At 36.0% G+C, this 21,341-nt stretch overlaps 1 protein-coding gene across 5 annotated transcripts in view; it reads left to right on the forward strand.

The window, feature by feature from the left end:
* The window catches only part of SANBR (SANT and BTB domain regulator of CSR), a 54,276-nt gene that overhangs the window by 17,298 nt on the left and 15,637 nt on the right, over nt 1-21,341 (forward strand). For all 5 annotated transcript variants that reach the window (XM_006733194.3, XM_081833589.1, XM_031028003.2 and 2 more), the window contains 10 exons: nt 2,838-2,896; nt 5,534-5,694; nt 8,931-9,017; nt 9,130-9,240; nt 11,301-11,424; nt 12,027-12,179; nt 16,820-16,965; nt 17,723-17,822; nt 19,220-19,252; nt 20,482-20,581. In XM_006733194.3, coding sequence (XP_006733257.1) covers nt 2,838-2,896; nt 5,534-5,694; nt 8,931-9,017; nt 9,130-9,240; nt 11,301-11,424; nt 12,027-12,179; nt 16,820-16,965; nt 17,723-17,822; nt 19,220-19,252; nt 20,482-20,581 — 1,074 coding nt within the window. The remainder of the gene's footprint in view (nt 1-2,837; nt 2,897-5,533; nt 5,695-8,930; nt 9,018-9,129; nt 9,241-11,300; nt 11,425-12,026; nt 12,180-16,819; nt 16,966-17,722; nt 17,823-19,219; nt 19,253-20,481; nt 20,582-21,341) is intronic.

Consider the following 21,341-nt stretch of genomic DNA (forward strand, 5'->3'; position numbering starts at 1 on the left):
TCGGCGAGCAGTTCCTTTCCCACCAATGCGCACTTGTGCTTGCAGTTTGGCGAGTTTCTCCTGGTTCATGATAGTTTCTTTCATCTTGTTGGAGCGGAAATGGGACCGCGCGGGGGAATAGGGTTGGCGCTCAGGGGGTCTCGGGCGGACCAGCTGAGATTAGGAGCACACACGCGGGGACGCAAGATGGCAGCTAGAGGGAGGCCGGAAGTCAAGACTTTTTTTTTTTTTTTAAGATTTTATTTATTTATTTGACAGAGAGAGACACAGCGAGAGAGGGAACACAAGCAGGGGGAGTGGGAGAGGGAGAAGCAGGCTTCCCTGCAGAGCAGGGAGCCCGATGCGGGACTCGATCCCAGGACTCTGGGATCATGACCTGAGCCGAAGGCAGGCGCTTTATGACTGAGCCACCCAGGCGCCCCTTAAAGACTTTTCTGATGAGGCTGGTGGTAATACTAACAAGTGTGATTTTTATATATTAATATATATATATTATACAATGAAATGTTTCAACATTTGGAAGATCCACATAACTCAGTGAACCAATAGTTTCCAAATGACCAATGCGTGTTGTTAAAATCATGCATGGATTAAAGATCCACTCAAAGTGTAAGATAAATCATTTGACTTTGAGATAACAGAACAGGAGAAGTTCATTGATATGACTTCAGATTCCATTGCAACTAACCTTTAAAAGAAACTACCAGTTGTTGAGTTTTGATGTAACATCAGAGAAGACTACCCACAAATTGAATGTAGAAACAGATAGAATCCAGCTGCCTTCTATTAAGTCAGACATGGAAGAAATTTGCAGAAAATGTCAGTGTTACTCTTCTTGCTAATTTGTATTTTGGAAAATATAGTTATTTTTCATAAAATATGTTACTATGTAATGAGTTTATTATTCTTTTAAAAGGAATTAAGAAATATTTTAAATTTTTCCCTGTTTTAATTTATGATATGGTCAGTACTGATAGATATAAACCATCTAAACAAAAAAGAGGTCTTAAGATCAAAAGTTTGGAACCAGTGTTCTAGATGAAAGGAAGAATAATTACTAAGTAATCTTTAGTTGGGTATGGACTTGTATAGGAAATCACACTTGTGGTTTAATAAAGTCTTTCTGTGTACTAGAGTTTGCTATTTATAGCAGTACCAAAATATTTTTTTAATCTTGTTAGTAAATAAATCTATAGTGACAATATAAAAATTTTCTGAAGAAATTTATAATTTATTACATTTTAGTGACCAAATTAATGGAAAAAAGGTTCTAGTGGCTCTTAAATAAAAATTACAAGATTGCCAAATAAAAATTTTCAGCCAGAGTCGAGATTCCAGATCACCCAGATATGATATGTATATGTAAAATAAAAAATCAAATTATGCAGACAGAAAAAAATATTGTTTGATCCAGCATATTTATACGTATAGTAAAGATAAAAGAAGTGGAGCAAAACCAGTCACTCCGCAATCAGTAGCTACAAACATAGACTTTTATAATAGCAATCTTTAGGGGCACCTGGGTGGCTCAGTTGGTTAAACATCTGACTCTTGATTTCAGCTCAGGTCATGATCTCGGGGTTATGAGATTGAGTCCCACGTTGGGCTCTGCACTCAGGGAGGAGTCTGTTTGAGATTTTCTCTCACCCTCTGCCCCTCCCCCTACTTGCGTGTGCATACGTGTGCTTGGTAAATAAATAAATACATAAATAAGTAAAAATATTTTTAAAAATAAATAAACAAAAGCAATCTTTATTCTAACCGGGAAAACCACCAAAATGCTTAATCAGATCTCTAATAATTCAGACAATGGGTCTTAGCTGGAATGGGCTATATTACACTTCCCCGAGAGAATTTTCACTAGCTCCCTCCTCCCTTCAAAATTGCTATTTGAGAGCCTTTAACCTGGAAGTAATTTTTTTTTTTTTAAAGATTTTATTTATTTATTTATTTGACAGAGAGAGCGAGAGAGCACAAGCAGGGAGAACAGTAGAGGGAGAGGGAGAAGCAGGCTCCCCGCCAAGCAGGGAGCCCGATGTGGGGCTCGATCCCAGGACCCTGAGATTATGACCTGAGCCAAAGGCAGAGGCTTAACCATCTGAGCCACCCAGGCGCCCCTACCTGGAAGTAATAGTTAAACAAAGATTAGGGTTACTTATTTTAATCGCTGTCTGCATAGTCCTTTATTTAGAAGGATTGTCTTAGTACTATAATGCTAAAAATCATAGTTTTTTTTTTTCCTTTCTTAAATATACCTCATAGGAGATGACTTAGGTTTACCAAAATAATAGTGTTAGCTGGCATTCTCCTTTCCTTGGTTATGCCTCTCAAGGCCCACCTCAGCCTGCCTTTAGGAAGTAACTTAGCACTTCTGCAATAGTAAATTTCATATTATCTCTCAGAATCTTTTAATTAAATATTTGTTTGTAACAAGCATTGTACTGCTTTTGAAATAACTTCACTAATAACAAGTGCTTTCATTAATTGTTTAGAAGATTTTCTCACGATTATTTTTTTATGTGATGAATTATAGTCTCAATTTTAATTATCTCTGATTTAGTTAAGGAGAAAAGTTTGCATGTGTCATATCTTTAGCTGGAATCGTTTTACTTGCTATGAATCTAATTCCAGGGCAGATTTACTATGTGCTTTTTCTATACCCTATATTTTAACACTGCATTTTCTTTCTTTCATGTATCTAAGCTATATGATGTAGTAAGGTTATACTAAATTGCTCTTAAAATGTAACATTCTCTGTTAAGGTGAGAAGGAGCCTGTTCTGAGGAGGTTGAGGTACAAATCAAAAGGAGAATTTAATTTTTTTTTCTTTTTTTTAGAGCCAGGAAATGTCATTTCAATTCTTATTTCTTCAGAGTTTTTGAAAATGGATTCATTGGTAAGTATTATTAAAAGATCCAAGCTCTTTTCAGGGTGCCTGGGTGGCCCAGTTGGTTAAGCGTTGGCTCTTGATTTTGGCTCAGGTCATGATCTCAGGGTTGTGAGGTTGAGCCCTGCATTGGGCTTCACTCTGGGCATGGAGCCTGCTTAGGATTTTCTCTCTCTGTCTCCCTCTGCCAAAAAAAGATCCAAGCTTTTTTTTTTTTTTTTTTTTTAAAGATTTTATTTATTTGACAGAGAGAGACACAGCGAGAGAGGGAACACAAGCAGGGGGAGTGGGAGAGGGAGAAGCAGGCTCCCCGCAGAGCAGGGAGCCCGATGTGGGACTCGATCCCAGGACTCTGGGATCATGACCTGAGCTGAAGGCAGTCGCTTAACCAACTGAGTCACCCAGGCGCCCCAGATCCAAGCTTTTTTATTCACCTATGCTTAATTTAACATGCAACTTGATTTTTCCTTAAAGTGTCTAGAAATTTTTAAGACATCCTACTAAAATAGTTAATTCAAGAGTGTGATTCTGTAACTGAACTAAGAGGAGTTTGCTTCTTGGTGAGTTACTTGGTGAGAGACTACATCAGGTGGAGTTGTCAGACAAAGGAAACTATTTGCAGCAAATAAGGAGATCAGCCGTTACTCCCCAAGCAGGGGTGAGAAGTTCCTTTATTTAGGGGTTAGGATGAATATTCATAAAGGGGAGCCCTGTCATTGCAGGTAAAGGGGGGGGCATAAGGTACAGGCATCCTATGCTATGTTAATGAAGCTTGGGCTCTTCCCAGGGTGGATACTTTAATATTATAATGAAGCAGAGGTAACTGGAAGAGGGGAAGGGGCTATGGGCATAAACTGGGTGGTGTCATGGGTTTGTTATCTCCATTAGGAATGCACGGCCTTGCTTACTTTGGAACCAGCATTGGGAGTTTTTACCACCAATTTGTGGTCTCTGATATGGTCAGGCTATTTCCAAGCCTGATGGAGACTGTTAGTTTTTACATTCCCTTGATTCCCTTAAAATTCTTAACTACTGAGGTCTTTGTATTTCTTTATAACTCTGACACCTCCTAGGAGGTTCTGCAAGAAGTGTGCTTGGGCAAGTAGGGCACAGATCACAGAAAATAGCTTGGGGCCTAACATGACTTCTCTTGTGTCAGGAAAGCTTTGTCTGTCTTTCCTAGTCCAGGGATCCCTAACTCTTTCTGTTTACAATTCCATTAGAATAAACTGCTCTTGTTCTGTGGGGAAGGGGTTAGACTACTATGTATCATTAGTATATTATGCCTATAAAGCAAACAATTCATCTTCAAGGAATAGCTTATTGTTGTATTAGATGAAACTAAACAGAATTAGCTTTAGTCCAAGATGGATTTTGCTCTAAAACCAAATTAAGTGAAAATTAATTGGAATATATTTGTTTCACTAAGTAATTTCTTTAAGCATGTTTTACTTATTTGTGTCTTTCATTTATAACTCAGTGAATTAAAAACAAATACCCAACTATTAATATAACTGTGTATGTGTAAACCAGATGCTAATGTCTATTGTTTAAGAATAGTTGATAAAATGTAAAAGCGCAATGTATACATGCACATATCAGGCTCTGACATTAAATATATTTGTTTTTTTTATTTAATAAATTTCTTAATCAGGGCGCCTGGGTGGCTCAGTGGGTTGGGCGACTGCCTTCAGCTCAGGTCATGATCCCAGGGTTCTGGGATCGAGTCCCGCATCGGGCTCCCTGCTCGGCGGGGAGCCTGCTTCTCCCTCTCCCACTCCCCCTGCTTGTGTTCCTTCTCTCGCTGTGTCTCTCTCTGTCAAATAAATAAAATCTTTAAAAATAAATAAATAAATAAATAAATTTCTTAATCATTCACATGTTTATATATGTTTGTGTTAAGGCAGAGTACTCCTTTGCTATATTAACAGATGTGAAATTTGTTTGATTATTTGGGGTTTTACTAGTTCTCTGTATTCTTCCTACTCCTTAGTTGTTCCCCATTTAGTTGTATTAATTGCTTCAGGGTAGGGTTACAGAAAAAAGCAGAGATGAAAAGAGTCCTTAATCTTTGGGTTTTGAAGTCTAAGCCCTAAAGCGTAATTTTTATGCCAGAAACAAAATATTTGGAAAATACATGATTAGCCAGTGCTACTCCGCAAAACGCAAATCCACCTCAAAAAGTAAATAAATATACCTCAGGTTGGAGAAAGGGGAGGAAAGTCAGGAAGCATGCACAACACAACTGAGAAAACCCTGAAGTGACTAAAATTATATTTTAGCCTCTCAGAGAAGTAGAGGCTTAATATTGCCACTAAATCTAGTTATAGGAAGTCACATATCTTATGTATTGGAGTTTATGGACTAAGATTTATACCTGCTACAATTATGAAAGATGCTCATTGCATTATTGTTTAAAGTATGCCAAAAAAATTGAAAGTTATTTTCCTAGCTCTGTATGTGTACAAACATGGCCTGATGGCTTATTTTGGAACAATATAAATTAACTCAGATAGACAAAATCCAGTTAGTACCTAGCAATCCGTGAATCAAGCTTTTAATGAATTTTATCTTTGAAAGGTATTGACATGACATCATCCTTTATGCCACTCTTCAACATTCATTTTCTATTGTGTGTTTTTTTAGGTTGAACAATGTGTTCAGTATTGCCACAAAAATATGAATGCCATAGTAGCTACCCCATGCAACATGAACTGTATTAACGCAAATCTTCTTACACGTATAGCTGATCTGTTCACACACAATGAAGTTGATGATTTAAAGGACAAGAAGGATAAATTTAGAAGGTAATTTTTAAATTTAATTTTTAACCAAATATTCCTGTTAGAAGAAATACATTTCGATTTCATTTTAGTGAAATATTCTATTTTTAGAATATTTTTAGAAATATTTCTATTTGGGGCGTCCGAGTGGCTCAGTCATTAAGCGTCTGCCTTCGGCTCAGGTCATGATCCCAGAGTCCTGGGATCGAGCCCCGCATCAGGCCCCCTGCTCTGCGGGGAGCCTGCTTCTCCCTCCCCCACTTCCCCTGCTTGTGTTCCCTCTCTTACTGTCTCTCTCTCTCTGTCAAATAAATAAATAAAATCTTAAAAAAAAAAATTTCTATTTTATTTCAAATGAAGTAAAATTTATCCGGAGCCAATGGCTCTAGATAAAAATTAGTACTTAAATTATTTTGTATAATGTACATATGAGCATATTGTATTAGTGAATTATGTTAAAAATTATTAAGATAGGCCTTATTATAAAGAGGAAGAATAGTATGAGATGAAATCAGCAGTGGTCATGTCAGTTAGGTGCTGATTAAGTCTTGGCAAAGAGGGTATACTTTATTTTAATGTGAATGGGAGCAGAGGAGTGGCATGACCTGATTTGTTTTTAAGAGATCATCCTGGTTGCTCTGTGGACAATAGACTGCAAGGATGTAAGAAGCAAGGAGACCAATGAGGAGCCTAGTGCAGTAGTCTGGTGAGAGATGAAAGGGTTTGGACTAGAGTAAGAGCTGGAAAGAAGTAGATGTATCCAGAGTGTGTTATTAGAGAGATCTGACTGATTTCAGATAGAATAATGTGGGGAGAGAGAGTATCCTAGGATAATTACTAGGTTGAGGTTTAAGGAGCAATTCAGTGGATTATAGTGCCATTAATAGAGGAGAGATTGCGGTGACGGGAATCAGGATATGGGTTTTGGTCTTGTTAAGATTATTTGATATATTTAATATACTTTTGGGACATCCAGGTAGGATAGCAGAGATAGGTGGATTTAAAAGTCTGAAATTTAGGTCAGAGGTCAGAGCTTAAAATAGAAATACAAGAGTAGATAGGTTTGAAACTATGGAACTGGGTGAGATTTCCTTGCAAGACCATTCTTTCTCCACTGAATTGCAGTGGCACCTTCACTATAAATCAGGTGACTATATGGGAGATGTCTTTCAGAACTCTCTATTTTGTTCTGTTGATTTCTTATTCTTTTTTTAAAATTGAAATATAGTTGACACACAATGTTACATTAGTTTCAAGTGTACAACATAGTGATTTGACAACTCTGTGCATTAAGCTATGCTCACCACAAATGTAGCTACCATCTGTCACCCTATAATGCCCTTTACAGTACCTTTGACTATATGCCCTGTGCTGTGCCTTTAATCCCATGGCTTACACATTCCATAACTGGAAGACTGTATTTCATACTCTCCTTCACCCATTTTGTCCATTCCCCTACCTCCCTCCCCTCTGGCAGCCATCAGTTTGTTCTCTGTATTTATAGCTCTGATTCTGCTTTTTGTTTGTTTGTTTATTCATTTGTTTTTTAGATTCCACATATAAGTGAAATCATATGGTATTGGTTTTTCTCTATTTCACTTAGCATAATGCCCTCTGGGTCCATCTATGTTGTCACAAATGGCAAGATCTCATCCTTTTTATGGCTAAGTAATATTCCATTATGTATATACATATACCATATCTTTTTTATCCATTCATCTATCAGTGCACACCTGGGTTGTTTTCCATATCTTGGCTATTGTAAATAATGTTATAATAAACACAGGGGTGCATATCTGTTTTCAAATTAATGTTTTTCTTTCTTTCTTCCTTTCTTCCTTTCCTTCTTTCTTTCTTTCCTTTCCTTTCTTTCTTTCTTTTCTTTCTTTTTTAGTAAATACCCAGTAGTGGAATTACTGGATCATATGGTGGTTCTATTTTCAATCTTTTGAGGAACCTCCATCTGTTTTCCACAGTGGCTGCACCAGTTTACATTCCCACCAACAGTGCACAAGGGTTCCTTTTTCTCCACATCCTTGCTGTCACTTGTCACTTCTTGTCTTTTTTAGTCTAACCATTCACACACTTGTAAGGTGATATCTCATTTTGGTTTTGATTTGCATTTCCCTGATGATTAGTGATGTTGAGCATCTTTTCATATGTCTGTTGGCCATTTGGATGTCTTCTTTGGAAAAGTGTCTATTCAGGTCCTCTGCTCATTTTTTAATTGGTCTGGGGTTTTTTGGTATTGAATTTAATAAGTTCTTTACATATTTTGGATATTAACCCCATACTGGATATGTCATTTGCTAATATCTTCTCCCATTCCATAGGTTGCCTTTTTGTTTTGTTAATGGTTTCCTTGCTGTGCAAAAGCTTTATATTTCTATGTAGTCCCAATAGTTTATTTGTGCTTTTGTTTCCCTTGCCTAAGGAGATGTATCTATAAGAAAGTTGCAAAGGTCGATATCAAAGAAATTATCCTGCCTATGTTTTCTTCTATGAGTTTTATGGTATCAGCTCTCACATTTAGATTTTTAATCTATTTTGAGGTTTTTTGTGTGTGTATGGTATGAGAAAGTGATCCAGTTTCATTCTTCTGCATGTAGCTGTCCACTTCTGTTGATTTCTTTCTCTATACTTGTATCAGTCGTACACTGTCTTAATTCCAGTGGCTTTATAATATTTTTTTGGTATATACTTGAAAATGGGGTTAATATCCTAAATCCAGATCTGGCCTCAGGATATACAGTTGATTTAATGACATAAGACTTAAAGTTTAGTCACATTGTGCATTATAATAAAGTTTTTATTAATATATGTCAAATGCTTAATGCTGTATCTGGCACTCTTTACAACCCTATTCATTTAACCCTCATAAAACCTTGTGAGTTTGGAATTATTAACCCCATTTTATAGATGAGAAAACAAGGTTCAGAGAGGTTAAATAGTTGCCAAAGATCATATACCAAGTTATTGGTAGACCCAGGATTGTTATGTTTTCAAGTTCCTCAATATTGAATATTCCAAAAAAATATTCTTGTGAAAATACATTCTTGATTAAGCATTTATCATTAGTAGGTTTATTTACTTAGAACACTATAAATATATCATAAATTCCCAAAGAGAGTCTCTCCAAGGATTTATTAATTTTATTTTCTACATACGCAGATAGGTCAGCGTTTATTTTCATCACTATCAAGGAACTTTAGTAATGTAAATAATAGAAAATTAATTTGTTGGTCATTTGTTGTTAATAGTAAACTTTTTTGTAAGAAGATTGAGAGACTTTTTGATCCTGAGTACTTGAACCCAGATTCCCGGAATAATGCGGCAACGTTATACAGGTACAGTGATGTGGTTTTTTTTTTTTGGTATTCTACACAATGCAGCTAAATTGTTTAATTTTACTACATCTTAAATTTTCTTCTTGGATGTTTTTGTGTCTTTGTGCTATAGGTGCTGTTTGTGTAAGAAACTTTTAACAAAAGAAACAGAAAGAAGAATTCCTTGCATTCCTGGAAAAATCAATGTGGATCAACATGGAAATATTATCTACATTCACATAAGGTGCAGTGAAAATAAAACACAGTTTTTAAATGTGAATTAATAGTGTTTTTCTAAAAACATAACTAGTTTTACAAGGTATAGGATAACACTTTTTTCTGAATGTGATCCAGCTTTGACTTAGAAAGATGCTTTCAAAACAAAGTTTTGTAAAAGCTGTATTTTGTTTACTGAGTAAATTTCATGATATTTTTAAACTTTAAAATAGTAAAAATTATTGTGCATTAGTCTTGAAAGATATTCTGGTCAGTGCCATTAAAATGATTTCTTTTCACTAACTGATTTTATTTATAAAAATGTTATATTGAATTTGACAGAGAATCAAATTTATTTTCAGGTAAATTTTGGTGAATGAGGAAATTGTCTTTAAAACTGGATATTCCATAATCTATTTATTCTTCATACTTTGTCAGTATTCCATCAATATATAGTCCTCTTTTATTCCCCTTTAAGTTCAAAACCAGTTCTCATTCTCAGTTGGGGGAAGAATATTGTAAATTGGTGTAATATCTCAGAAAAGCAAAAATTCTGAAATGTATATATTCTTTAAAAATATAAAAATAAAAATAAATAAATAAATTCCTGCTAGGAATTTATCCAAAGAGGTAATGTTAGATTTGTGAAAGCATTCAACAAGAACACTTATTGCTATATTGTTTAGATAGGAAAAAAAGGGGAAACATCCAAATGATTAAATGAACTAAAATATATCCATGTAGTAGTATATCCATATAAAACATGCCTAATCAATTCTTAATGTGCAGCCTTTGAGAATAATGTTGTAGAAGTATATATACTTATGTAGCAAGTTGTTAGTGGTGAATTAAGTGAAAAAAAAGTCATAAAACTAGAAACATTCACTAAAATGTAAACTGTGGTGTTACCTTTAAGTGATAGTATTATGGATGCTTTTAAATTTGTTTGTCCTTTTTTTCTTTCTTAAAAATGTACAGCACTTTTGTTAAAGGAAAAAACAGTATAAATGTTAAGTTTCATATTTTAAACATTAAAACATAAGAAACACATTTGACTCTATTATTAATAGCACAGTCATGCTTATTTTTAAAATATTTTTTTACGTTTATTTTTTTAGTAATTTCTACACCCAACATGGGACTTAAACTCATGACCCTAAGATCAAGAGTCACATGCTCCTCTGACTGAGCCAGCCAGGTGCCCTCACCGTCATGTTTAAAATGTTTCATTTTTCTCTTCATACAATAATCAAGGGAATCTTCATTAGTTCTTATAAGCACCTGGGGTTTTATACGTTTTTGTCTTGAGACTTGATTTCACCTTTTGGAAAGCACTTCCATTCTGACAGCAATAACTATTAACTAAGTGAAAAAATTTGATAATTGACTTCAACATCCATTTTTGTTGTTTTATTTAAAGTATTTTCCTGTAGGTCAGATGTTGATGACATTTTTTCAGTTGTCTTTAATTAAAACAGATGTGCCTATGCAGTTTGTAATAATGTCATGACATTTTGTTATTTGTTGAATAAGGACAAGGTAGCAAAAGTTCAAATGATTAAGGGACTTGGAAAAAAATAGGAACTTGAGTTACATATGAACATAGCAAATAGGGTTTTAAGCCTTTGCTATTTTTTAAGTTTATATTAACTTCAAAATATGTGTTATCAAGACCTGATTATATATTACTGTATTACTCAATTACTTGAGAATGCCTTTTGAAAATAATATAAAGAAATGTTTAGAATCACCAATGATTAGTAACCTAGAATAAAGGTTCTGTTTAGCATCATCATCCCAACTGTTAGCCTGCTCAAACCATATTTAAAATAGCTTAGCAAAATAATTTAGTTTAGCAAAATAATTTGACATTCAATCTTTCATATCTTTTTCTGTTGTCCACAGAAAAAGAGAATAAACAAACTCCCAAATGAAATTTTTTCTACTGTTCCATGTAGTCCATCCCATAGCTATCATTTGGGGAATGTTTTTGGAAATAAGCCACAAATTTAAAAACATTTGCCTAAAACAAATTGTTTATATTACTTGCTTGTAAAATAATATAATATTTGAGGCTCTTTTCCCCAGGGATAAGACTTGGGATGTTCATGAATATTTGAATAGTCTTTTTGAAGAATTAAAATCTTGGAGAGATGTATATTGGCGCTTGTGGGGAACAGTCAACTGGCTAACTTGTTCAAGATGTTATCAGGTGAGTTTTTTTTTTCTTTTTCTTTTTAATATCTTGCTCTGCAAACATTCATAGCAGACCCTTTTTTTTCTTAAGATTTTATTTTTAAGTAATCTCTACATCCAATGTGGGGCTCGAACTCAACCCCGAGATCAAGCATTACATGCTGTACCAACTGAGCCAGCCAGATGCCCAGCATAGCAGGCTCTTTTAATATATGCTGTTTAATTAGTATGTTTGGATGTGTTTGGACAATTATCTTACATCTTTTTAAAGAAACTAGTGGCAAAAACAATGGGACTATGAAACATTGCTTGCATCTGGTTTTGTTTCTCTTACTATCTTCATCCTCCTTTTTATTTTCATTGCTGAAACAATCATGCCTTGCCTAATTCTTAGAAAATCAACAGGTTTTAAGTGACCAAATCTATTTTTTCAGTGGAAAAAAAAAATCCTCTCCCTCCACTCCTTCCCCTCATGCTCTCTCTCACTCTCTCAAATAAATAAATAAAATCTTTAAAAAATAAATGGAACATACATTCTGTAGTCCTGAGTGAAGTTTTTTGGGATGTATAATTTCATTGTGGGAATAATAATTGATTTTATATATTTCTTTTATTCAGGCTTTTCTCTGTATAGAATTTTCACACTGTCAATATCATTCAGAAACAGTGGTTTATCCTACTGCAGCAAGTTCACTGAGTACTGTTGGCACTGGTATTTATCCCTGCTGTAACCAAAAGGTTCTTCGGTTTGATCCCACTCAGCTTACAAAGGTAAATTTTGTTTGTTGTTGTTGTTTGTTTGTTTTAAAGATTTTATTTTTTTTAAGTAATCTCTACACCCAACATGGGGCTTGAACTTACAACCTCAAGATCAAGAGTCTCATGATCCACCAACTGAGTCAGCCAGGTGCCCCTGCAAAGGTAAATTTTGGATGCTGCCCTTTTGTAGTTACAGTGTTCACTAACACTTATTTAATCTTTTCCCCTTTTATTGTTTTTAAAGCATAAAGGTTATACATTCATATAGGAAAGACTTCAAACAATACAAAAATAAGTATAGTTAAAAGTAGAAGTCCATCTTTACACCACTCCCTTGTTCTGCATCTTTTCTCAGAGGCAGTTAACGGTTTCCTTTTAGACTTTGTTTTACACATTTCATTTTTTAAAAAATATTTTCTTCCCTTCTCTTTTTTTCCTTAAGATTTTATTTATTTATTTGAGAGAGAGACAGAGAGCACAAGCAAGGGGAACAGGCAGAGTGAGAGGGAGAAGCAGGCTCCTCACTGAGCAGGGAGCCTATGTGGGGCTCGATCCCAGGACCCTGAGATCATGACCTAAGCCCAAGGCAGACGTTTAACTGACTGAGCCACCTAGGCGCCCCTGTTTTATACATTTCAGGCACAAATTTATGCAATTTTTTATATTGGAAAAAGGATCATACTGTTCATATTTTTCTGTAACTTGCCCTTTTCAATCAACAATATACCTAGGTTATCTTTCTGTCATTTCTTTATTGCTGTGTAATATTGCTGTGCATATATCACAATTTATTTAACCATCCTCCTATCAATGAACATTTAGGTTGTTTCCAGATTGATGGTATTATGGTCTCGTAATGAATGTCCTTGCACATATATCTTGGTACAATATGTGAGTATTGCTGTAGGTTAGGGTCCTTGATCACTAACACTTTTGAAAATGTGATGTAATTAAATTTCATCAGTGGAGAGAAAGAACCTAAAGCTCTTCCTCCTCCTCATCCATACAGCAGTTATCTATAAAGCACCACAGTTGTGTCACACACTGTGCAAGGCAGAGAATAATCTAATTTCGGTAAAATTAGATAGTTTCTCCCTTCGTGGAGCTTATAGTTCATGCAGTAGTATCAAAAGGGGCGGGGGGGAAGCATGCAAAGAAATGTTTGAAGAAGTATGCAGGGCCATAAATGTCTATAATAGGCTGCTCTGACCTGGGCATTGAAGTCAAGGAGTTGGCATTCGGTTGAAATCTGAAGGGTGGGTATGAGTATGTGAGGCAAAGAGGAGGGAAAGAGCACTTCTCTCTGAATACCAAGGCCAAAAGGAATACAGTGAATGAGGGAGACTGAAGAAAACTGCCTGTTAGAGAAAACACACGTAGTTTAAGGAAAGGCTGGTGAGGTAGATAGGTGTTGCGCCATGCAGGGGTAGGACCTTGTAGGCCATGTTTTTTCTTTATTTTGGGTTTTGAAGATCAGTTGCAGTGTGGAGAATGGCTTGGGAGTATTAAGCTTAGTCAGGTATGAGGGGAGTTACTGCATAGTCTTAGGATGATAGCTTGGCCTAAGGTTGTAGAAATGAATTTAGTACTTAGGAGGTAAACCTGAAATGGCTTGATGGATTATATCACAGAGGAAGAAGTCCAGGATAACTCCGTTTCTCGCTTGTGCTACTGGATAGTGGTAGTGCTGTCTACTAAGGAAACAAGAAGGGAATTGGGTTTGGAGAGAAGCTCATGAGTTCTGTTTTGGACATTTTGAGATTGAGGTGTTTTAGAAGACAACCAGGCAAAGAGTGTTTTGGGGCTCAGAGAATTGGCTACCTAGAGGTGATCATTTTAAGTCTTCTTGCAAATAAGTAAGTATTGAAACCAGCAGGTGTAGGTGAGCATAAGAAAATCAGAGAGCCTACAGGGGAGCCTAGAGAAACTCCCAGAATTTAATGGCTGGATAGCAAAGCATGAGCCTGCAAAAGACAATGATCAGGAGCAGCAGGAATAATAGGAGGAAAACCAAGGATGTTGTCATGAAAATCAAAGGAGTAGTATTTGAAGAAAGAGAAAGTGGTCCATGATGCCAAATACTTCCAAGAGGTCAGATAAAATAAGGAAAGAAATGTGTCCTTTAACTTTGGTAATCTGGAATTCATGTGTGAAGATCTGTTTTGGTGAAGTGCTAGATCCCAAAGCCAGATTGGTATGGGTTGTGGAGGGAGTGAGTGGAAGAGAAACAAATGTGGACAGTGTGAATAGCAGCTCTTTTGGGAAATTTGAGAAAGGGAGAGGGTAAGTCAGTAATTACATTGTAGGTATTTGGTTATTGTTTCTGCTTTGTTTTGTTTAAATATTAGAGATCTTTTTTTAACGTCTGTGGGAAGGATCTAGTTGAGGAGAGGTTGATGGTATAAGGTTATGAGGCAGTATTAGTTTAGACAAGAGGAAGGGCAGTGCCTCTGTTGTAACAGTAGAGAAAGAGTAGGATGGTTGCAGTTATTAGTAAAATTGTGTTTTTATCATTTAGATACATTTTTCCAATCTAATGCCTTTCTTCTCTATAAAGTAGGAGGAAAAGCCATCTGCTAAGAATGAGGGGGAAGAGGGAAGGTTCTAAGATTTGATGGAAGTATCGAAGGTTTGAAATAGTCTTTTTGGAAAACATGAGAGTGAATTTTCCAGAGAAAGCTTGTAGGTTACTAAGCAATTTGAGAGCCCATTGGAGATTGGTAATCATAAATTTACAATGAAATCCAACATGACTTTTATGTCACTCTCTCCAGTAACGCTAAGCTGCTTGAGTGCAAACATGGAGACAATGGGTCATTGAGCTCATCCAGTTTGGGGTTTTACCAGATGGGTATGATGAGATTTAGGACCAGGGAATTTGGGGTATTAGCATAAATGTTATTGAAATGGTGTATCATGGGATTTTAGCTGGAAGGTAGTTTGTTATATTTGCAATTAATCACCAACTTTGATTAGTCAGAAATTTTATTGGTGAGGTAATATGTTACCCACATAATGTTTGTATTTAATGTTAGGTAGATGCTTTGCGTACAAAGCAATTTAAATAGGGTATGACACTTTAAGCAAAATGGAATAGCTTAGCTTTGATAGGCCCAAGATGTTTATTAATTCACAGTTATGTTATATTTTGCAGTAATAGGATTTTTAGTCATTGCATTTCTTTGTGGTTATGATGTTTCTGTTTTAACTATCACATTCACATTGTTGTAAATAATACTTCTAAAAGTTGTAACTCTTTGTCTTGTTATTGTCTATTTACTAGTTGTATTAACCCCTTATATTCCATTCATCATGAGACAGTTGAGGAATAAATGGTAATTAAACTGTATGATAAATCTTGTACGTGACATCATGGATATTGTTGAGGTGATTTCTTAGGCTAAGTGAAATCTAAATAGTTCGTATGGTGATTTATATTTCTATTAATGGCAGACCAAGTAATTCAGACCATTTCTCCCATCAAAAGGCAACTAATAAAGGTGAATGAAATATAAAGATTATATTAAAAGCATCAAAGAGCTAATAAGATAATGAGGAAGTAGTGTTAAGGTACAGGAAATGATAGAAATCTAAGGGAGCCAGCACTCAGGGCCATTTTTGTCCAGGGAGCAAATTCCAGTCTGGAAAAAGTGGCTAAGAGGCTGGGCTGATCTTTAGGTGCCCTATCAGAATTTTGGGTAATAGTCAGGGTCCAAGGTCTGGAGGATGGAGATAGAAATGAATAACATTCCCACCCTTACACTTTCCGTTGGGATCCAAAGAAAATAAGATTAGATCAGAAGTAAACTATTACTTGCCTGGATAGCAACCAGCCAGCAACTGGCTTCGATTCAGTTGCATGGCCTAGGAAATTTCAAGTCCTGAACTTGGTTTAAGGTCATCTTGGATTGCTATTGTTCCCAGGCACCTGGCAAAAGCAGTAAAAATTCTCTTTGGAGGAAAGTAACATTATTCTATACCTCAAATTATTTCTACAAACAATTTTTTAAATAAAATATTCAGCATACAAAGATAACTTGACATAGATGAAAGTAGGTTACCAGGAAGGGGAATAGCAGAATTTATGCCACAAAAACATACCACAGAAACTATAAATACTGGAATTATTGACACAGGCTCTAAAAGAAATAAGATTACTAGTTTAAGTTGATAGAAGCCAAGCTTGGAAATTTTTGGTAGGGAATTATAAACTAAAAAATGACAAGGGGCACCTGCGTGGCTCAGTCGGTTAAGCATCTGGCTCTTGGTTTTGGCTCAGGTCTTGGTCTCAGGGTCATGAGATCGGGCTCTGTGCTCAGTGTGGAGTCTGCTTGAGATTCTCTCTCTCCCTCTGCTCCTCCTCCTGCTCGCATGCACACATGCACACGCTCTCTTTCTCTCTCTAAAATAAATGAATAAAATCTTAAAAAAAAAAAAAAGTTATGCAGATTTTTGACTGTGCAGGGGATCAGCACCCCTAAGCCCCGTGTTGTTCAAGAATCAACTGTATTATTTTTTTCTTGAGAAAAAGTTGTAAAATGGTTGATATGATGATATGGCTGGGCAAAGAAGAACAAAAACATAAAATCATCTTTACAGGAATATTTCTATAACAAACCAACCTCTCTAATTTGGTGTCTCTTACAACACAGGGCTGTAAAGTGAAGGACCACGTTGTTGCTCTTCACGATCAAGGTGAAGGTGGAGATTTGCCATCCTGTCCAACTGATAAAATACTGGACGATCTGCACAAACACAAAGATGTCATTGTTGTGCCTTTTTCTAAAGATACAGTTAGGTGAGGCAGGGGGGATAACGCTGTGCTGCAGCTTTATTCATGCTTCCCATCTCAGAATCCTCCATTCCCTGGTGTTTCCCCAGATCAGTAATGTCAGTCCCCAGATAGTTTACATTATTTCAGAAAGCTTACTGAAATTATATGTTAGCTCCCATTAAGAGCAAGCAGGTGTTTATTTGTTAGGAAAAATACTTCAAAATATTGGAGGTCCAAGGGGAAGAAAAACTAATAAAAGGAGTCTTTGATTGAAAGGTTGGGACCTGCAATTCATTTTTTGAGGGTTTTTTCTTTTCCCAGGTTACTTAAGCCCTTCTTGAATGCTTGATTGATACAACTAGGAAAAAAAAGTCAGTGGTTGAGGTCATCTTTGCATAAATTTGAACTCCTTGAGTTTAGTAATTTCTGAAGTCACTTCTGTTATTTTGCAGTTGCAGCAGGCTGTCAGGCTGGGGTTGGGGGTTGGGGGAGCCTTTCATGAAGGCCGTTCTCACAGAAGTACCAGTCATAGCAACCCATTTCACCACCTGGCAAGTGTGATGCTTGGAGTGCCGTGGTGCTCCCCTATATGGAGTGTCTTCTGCTAGGGGAATCACTAGATGAATTAAGAAATGTAAATGTTGAGATGGCATACCTTATACTCAAGAACTGTGTTTCTAAAGAGCAATTTATAAAATATTTCCAATAAAAAAAGATATCATTTGCATTTAATTTCTTATGAAATTGAACATTTCTCCATAACATGTCTTTTTCTTTCAAGTGATTCTGAGGTTGGTCCCTGTGATGAAAAGGGTCTAGATTGTGATGTTTTACTGGAGCCAAATACACCATGGGGCCCCAAAAGTGGGGAGCTCAATGCTGTGAGTAGCTTGTTTCACTTATTGTTTATTGATATAAACAATTGATGACATTTAATCTTTGACAGAAATATAATTGATTTGAACCAAAACTGAAATTTTCAGTTAATAAGCATTTACTGACTATCTGATCATAACAACAAGGTATTATGCTGAGTTAGTAGGACTGCAAAGGTAATAGGACATATTCCTTGCCCTCAACTAATAACTAATCAACTTAAATTTGGGGAAAAAATATAACATGGTCTTCAGAGGTTTTATTATGGACAAGTACTGATTTGAGGATTAAAGATAGTATGAATGGGATATTTTGTCCTCTCCTAATTCTATAAAATTTTTTTGGTACGAAATTCTTTTTTTTTTAATTGTAATCAGGAATGTGTTTAGTTTTTGCAAGGTTTCAAAACAATTATTTCTCAGATGTCCAGATAGCTTTGATTCCTTTGATTCCTGTTACTGACAACCAGAGAATCGCCACTTGCCTATGAACTTCCTGGCTTTGTATTGGCTGAAGTAGCATTTACTTGACAAAGTGAAATATTCCATGTAAAATGCATTGTAAACTCCAAATGGCTACAAATAATTCAATCATTAACATTCATTTATGAATTATATACAAAATAGCAAATTAGATTTCTTGAATATCTGGTTCCTTAATTTATAGTAAAATATAAACATTAAAAAGTAATTGAAGGGTCACTAGGGTGGCCTAGTCAGTTAAGTATCCAACTCTTGGTTTAGCTCAGGTCATGATCTAGGAGTCATGAGATGGAGCCCTGCGTCATGCTCTGCATGGAGTCTGCTTAAGATTCTCTCCCTCTGCTTGTGCTCTTTCTCTCAACAAATAAATAAATCTTTAAAAAAAGTGATTGAAATAGTTCAAAAAAGGGGCGCCTGGGTGGCTCAGTTGGTTAAGCGACTGCCTTTGGCTCAGGTCATGATCCTGGAGTCCCGGGATCGAGTCCCGCATCGGGCTCCCTGCTCGGCAGGGAGTCTGCTTCTCCCTCTGACCCTCCTCCCTCTCATGCTCTCTGTCTCTCATTCTCTGTCTCAAATAAATAAATAAAATCTTTAAAAAAAAAGAAAAAGAAAAAGAAATAGTTCAAAAAATAAGTTATATTATCTCTACATATGATTTGCTTATCCTTTGGAAATGACACTGGGATGTGTTGATTTTCTTTCTTCTTTTTTTTTTTTTGTAAACATATGCATCTTTCTCTAGGCAGCAGATATTTGTAATACATCATTTTCAACCTGAATTTTAAGTTACGTTGCAACCTGGAGAGGAGCTATACTTGCAGGGTTTTTCAACTCTTCCGCAGTCTCCACATGAACATAAGGAGCTGCAGTCTGGGTAGATGGAGATTTATTAATCTCTGATTCCTTTGTCTTTCTTATAGTTTTTGTCACTGAAAAACTGGACTCTGCAACTGGTAAGTAAGCAACTATATTCCACTTTCATGGATCTCTTTCTTCCACAACTAAAGTTTAGTTTAATAGAATCTTATCAATATCTTATTTTACAGATTTTAATTCAGTGCAGTTATCCTTTTCAGAGGGCGCCTGGGTGACTCAGTTGTTAAGTGTCTGCCTTGGGCTCAGGTCATGATCCCAGTATCCTGGGATCAAGTCCCGCATCCGGCTCCCTGCTCAGCGGGAGGCCTGCTTCTCCCTCTCCACTCCCCCTGTTTGTGTTATCCTTTTCAGCTTCTATAATTTTGCACTTACTGAAAATGCCATTGTTTAAAACAGACATATAATCCATTATCTTGTTGTGTACTCCTTAAGTGTCCCTAATGACTTCTAAAAGTCATTTTTAAGTCACATTAGGACATAGAACAAAGCAACAAATCTATTAATTCCAGGCATTTGGTTGTTTGACTGGATGGTTGATTTCTTTTTTTTCTTTTACCTATTTGCCATTACTCTGCCATCTGCCACCAATATTCGCAAGAATGGCACTGGAATTTGGATCAGTGATGGCAAAAAGCAGGGTGGGTAGGTAGATGCAGGAAGCTGATGCAGCTGTGGTTGAGTAATCTAGGATCACATTTATCTGGGGAATGTGTACCTGTCCTTGCTTATGAGACTACTTTAATAATGGCAATTATTATATTTTAATTTAATCTTAATATCGAGGAACATACATTCAGTTGAGTGATAGAAGGTGCAGTTTGACAAATGCTGAGGACTTATTATGTGCCCATCACTCTGCTAGAATATGTGAAGGAAATAATTTAAAAATGTTTAATGCAATGCGATCCTGTCCTAAACATAGAAATTCTTTTTTTTTTTTTTTTAAGATTTTATTTATTTATTTAACAGAGAGAGACACAGTGAGAGAGGGAACACAAGCAGGGGGAGTGGGAGAGAGAGAAGCAGGCTTCCCACCGAGCAGGGAGCCGATGCAGGGCTCGATCCCAGGACCCTGGAATCACGACCCGAGCCGAAGGCAGACGCTTAATGACTGAGCCACCCAGGTGTCCCTAACAGAAATTCTTATGTCCATTTCCTCAGTGTTGTACTAGGCATTGGTCATTTTATCAGATCTTGTTTGACTCATTCATCCAAAATAAATTTAGATAAATGTGTTTGAAAGAATCCATGAGAGATATGTTAATACTATGTTTTTTTTAAAAGGGTATTTTTTTTTTTAATTCAGAAACAACAATCGTTATTTTCAGAAGAAGAAGAATATACCACTGGATCTGAGGTCACTGAAGATGAAGTTGGAGATGAAGAAGAAATATCCAAGAAACAAAGTACTGATTTCTAAGATAAAATCAAGTCTCACTTTTATGAAGGGGTAGCATTCTGCAGGCTTTAATGCAAGGGGTGAGGAGTTAGCTTTGTAAGTCTATATGGAAGGCTACAACATGGAAAAAAAAATAAAGGAGGCTCCATCAAGACTCCCTAATCCTGGCACTAACAGAGAATAATCACAGTTATTTTAAAAAGTGCAGTGTACTGAGAAATAATACTCCACATTTTCATTTCAGGTGTAACCTAATAGGTTTCTCAAAATGGATAACTTAACATCAGTGTGTGCCTGAGATGATTTGAAGTGACACTCAAATGAAGCATTATACAATAGTAGTCAGAGTATGATTCTTAAAAAATTAAAAACATGATTTTATACAGCTACAGAAGAAACTTATGTCAAAATTTTTGAACTCTTTAGTGAGAGAAATAGGGAAAATTTGTTCAAAGAGCATTTGAAGACTTGGATATTTATAGGCATTTGAAAAAGAATGTTAAAGAGGATTGCAAGTTAGATTCAAAACTAATTGATGTCCTATAAGGCAGTAAACCGATCACCTTTGAGGTTATCTTTTCTTCTAAACAGAAATCATTTGCATTTCTATTAGACACAAAAATCTCCAAGTTAACATAAAACTTCACAGCATCTGGGCCTTCAATCAACAGTGGATAGGAAAGTCAGATACAAGGATATTTTCTTTGAAAATTAAATAATTTCTTACATGGGCCTTTTAAGCAGTCCTCCAATATGACACTAAAAGG

Source organism: Leptonychotes weddellii, chromosome 10 (assembly GCF_054177405.1).
Source record: "Leptonychotes weddellii isolate Sample4059 chromosome 10, ASM5417740v2, whole genome shotgun sequence".
Lineage (NCBI taxonomy): Eukaryota > Metazoa > Chordata > Mammalia > Carnivora > Phocidae > Leptonychotes > Leptonychotes weddellii.